The sequence below is a fragment of the Trachymyrmex septentrionalis genome, unplaced genomic scaffold (genome assembly GCF_001594115.1).
Source record: "Trachymyrmex septentrionalis isolate Tsep2-gDNA-1 unplaced genomic scaffold, Tsep1.0 scaffold131, whole genome shotgun sequence".
Classification (NCBI taxonomy): Eukaryota; Metazoa; Arthropoda; class Insecta; order Hymenoptera; family Formicidae; genus Trachymyrmex; species Trachymyrmex septentrionalis.
Window position 1 is genome coordinate 1,244,947 of NW_017304450.1, and position 3,079 is coordinate 1,248,025.

General features: G+C 36.9%; 1 protein-coding gene across 1 annotated transcript in view; it reads left to right on the top strand.

Annotated features, from left to right (window-relative positions):
• Nucleotides 1-2,325: 2,325 nt before the first annotated feature.
• Nucleotides 2,326-3,079, top strand: part of LOC108757059 (zinc finger MIZ domain-containing protein 1) — a 6,091-nt gene continuing 5,337 nt past the window's right edge. The window contains exon 1 of the mRNA XM_018501356.1: nt 2,326-2,573. Within this exon, the coding sequence (XP_018356858.1) occupies nt 2,484-2,573 (90 nt within the window). The 5' untranslated portion in view covers nt 2,326-2,483. The remainder of the gene's footprint in view (nt 2,574-3,079) is intronic.

Sequence of the window (3,079 nt, forward strand, 5' to 3'; positions counted from 1 at the left end):
CGGAAGAAGAGCTCCTCCGCTTCCCCGCGGCAACGGCGCGCGCGGGGGTAAGCGTAAAGCGTACGTATTACGAACGTACCACTCGACGCGGCGTGGCGCGGTGTGTGAATAGCGAGCACGTGCATTTCCCACAGAAAAGCAATGGGGGCTACGCCGGCTACGCGCCGCGGCGTCGCGGCCAGCTGGGAATACGACAGCGGGGTTCGGCACCGCTCTCGCCTCGCTCTTTCGGGACACGCTCTTCGGGGACGGCCACCTTCGAAGACACGTCTATCGCGACGTTCTTCTTCATTTCAAATCAATTATGTATACTTTGTACTCGAGGCTGTGGGATGAATTGGAAAAATGTTTGATAGACTTTATTATATACAAATGAAGAAAAATGTTTTTATTGTTTTAGGATCGATTAAATGGCTTGTGTTTGGAAACGATTTAAAGGCATTTACGAGTATTTCTTGAAAATTAGTATAGAAAGGGGTCTATATTTTCTTCAGTTATATGTAAGGTTGATTTTTCATAATTTAAAAAATAATCTTGTACCTCTGTGTTATAAATATACGCAACATATATATATACACACACACACACACACACACTGAGAAAAAATATAGTCAATTTTAATAAATGTTTAGTTGAATACTGCCGAGTAAATATTAACACATATTTATTTGATACAAGAAACATTAATTCGATTTAAAAATCATTCTTTTTAATGAACAAATATTTATTTATATTAAGTAAATATTTAGTTGACAGAGTATTGACCTATTAAATATTTATTAAATTTGACTATTTCTTTTTCTCAGTGTATAATTAAAGAGAATTATAGACCTTACTATATATTTTTAAAGAAATACTCGTAAATGTCTTTAAATCGTTTCTAAACATAAGCCATTTAATCAATCCTATAATAATAAAAACATTTTCTTCATTTGCGTAATAAACGCCTAGCGTTTCAAATTCATCACCGCCTCAATACAAACTATGTAATTTATTTGAAATGAACAGAAATATTATAAAATAAATTTCCAGCACACTCGAATGTTATTATTAAACACTTTCCTTTGAATTTAGAGGATAATCGCGGAGATTTTGTTTTCCTCAAAACTCGTCAATTCTTATTGTGTAATCTATCACTAGCGTAAATTTATTTGCACTGGGCGATGCCGAGTAGGAAATATGACCTTCTTCAATTATTCAAGTATCGTGAATGATTCCAGCATGTGTTATTACTACGTCGCAAAGATTATGAAATAAAGATCCGTTGCGATACGCCAAACACAGACTATATCGATTGGCATAAATCTATTCGTTCCTAGCGGGAATCGATTGCAGTATGATCTTGACTTGGCGAATGGTAACCACTTTTCTGTCGCAAATGCAAAAGTTCACACTGCCATTTAAACCGAATTAACTCTTGCCAGTATGATTGACGACGTATTATCGTCCATTGCGCATTATATCGTTGTAAGCTCGATCGTTTCAAATGAGCTGAGATGCTATATTAACTATTAATCTGCAAGTTATTACGTTACTTAATATTGGACAGACTAATTGACAGCTTTTTCATTTTATACGCGATTAAATGCATTGATGTGTACGAAGTTGAACATATGCCGTTCTTATTCATTATTATTTCCAATGTTTTGTCCCTTCCTTTTTGTATATTGCGTAAGAGAGACTTATATATTTTCTTACGTAAGAGACATATATGGAAAAGGTATCAATCTTTAATACGTGCCAAAAATTTATTTTACATCTCATAAAGGAAGTGTCTATTTCTCTGTGGAATTCTACGATTTATAAGAATATATATGACGCACATCTGAAATTATTATATTTCAAATTCGGTATTTGTATTATTATGATTGTGATTTTTGTTTTATCAATTTTAAGTTTTTTTTTGGGAAAACTTGGCAAGTGAAAATCTAATATTTATCTTCAACACTACGACGATTAGCTTTTCGATACAACGTACATTCTTTCTCTCTTTACTGTAATTATTTACACGTTAAGTTTATATATATATATATATATATAATTGAAATGACCGCATTTAATGCTATTAACCGTTCCAAAAAGGACTCAAATAGAATCGAATCGGCGTACGCTTGCGTCACACTTCTTGTCTGTGATACGCCAACTCCGCAGTTTCTCTAACGCACAGTTATTTCTATAACGATCGCGACGAGCATCACCGCGCGAGCCGCGATTCTCCAAAAAGATAATTTTATCTCACGGAGGGTTAAGATGAGTCACGCTCTCTGTTTTCAGTGCGCCAATAAGCCGCGCGTTCGCGTCTACCTCGTGAAGGCTGATCGCCGAGTGAGCGCTTTCTTCCTGCGGGGAAGATCGGCAGCGGTGGTGCAACGCTATCAGCAACGGCGGCGATAGACGTCGGGGTGCAGCCGTTATCATCCGGCTATCATAGCACAGTGCCACCCCAGAACGGAAGGGGTGGCTCGCCACTTCGTGTCGCGGCGATGGTAGCAGCTGCCTCCGCTACGGCCACCGCCACTGCCAGCGTGGTGGCCATGCAGGACCGCCAGGACATCCCCTCGCAATTCAATCAGGTAAATGTTTGGCTAGCTCTCACGACGTTATCAATAAATACGCGGCCAGGGGGATTTATGATTCATACGTTACTACAGGCCGCTATCGAAATACTACTATCCGGAGTAGTATACATAAATAAGGCGATGCGAATTGGATAAAATATGATACGATTTCTGTTAATATCTCTTACCGTTATTTTGTTTCCAACCGTTATAATAAAACATCAAAGAATGAATAACGAGAATATCGAGAAGAAGAAAAATTCACGTTATTCGATGATTTAAGATTTGGAAGAATTGGATGGCGATAATTTTGTTATTTTAGACAATGTTCTCGTCAATAAATTAACAATCATGTTAATTTATAATTATGTTCTTATAACGCGGAAAATATAATTTATGATTTATAAATTTTTATTATTCCATCGCATCGATTAATTATTTCACTTTGGTCGTTTCATTTTGAAAGTGTGTGCGATGATACTATTTCGTAAAAAAGTAAATTTGCGATCATAATAGTTGAT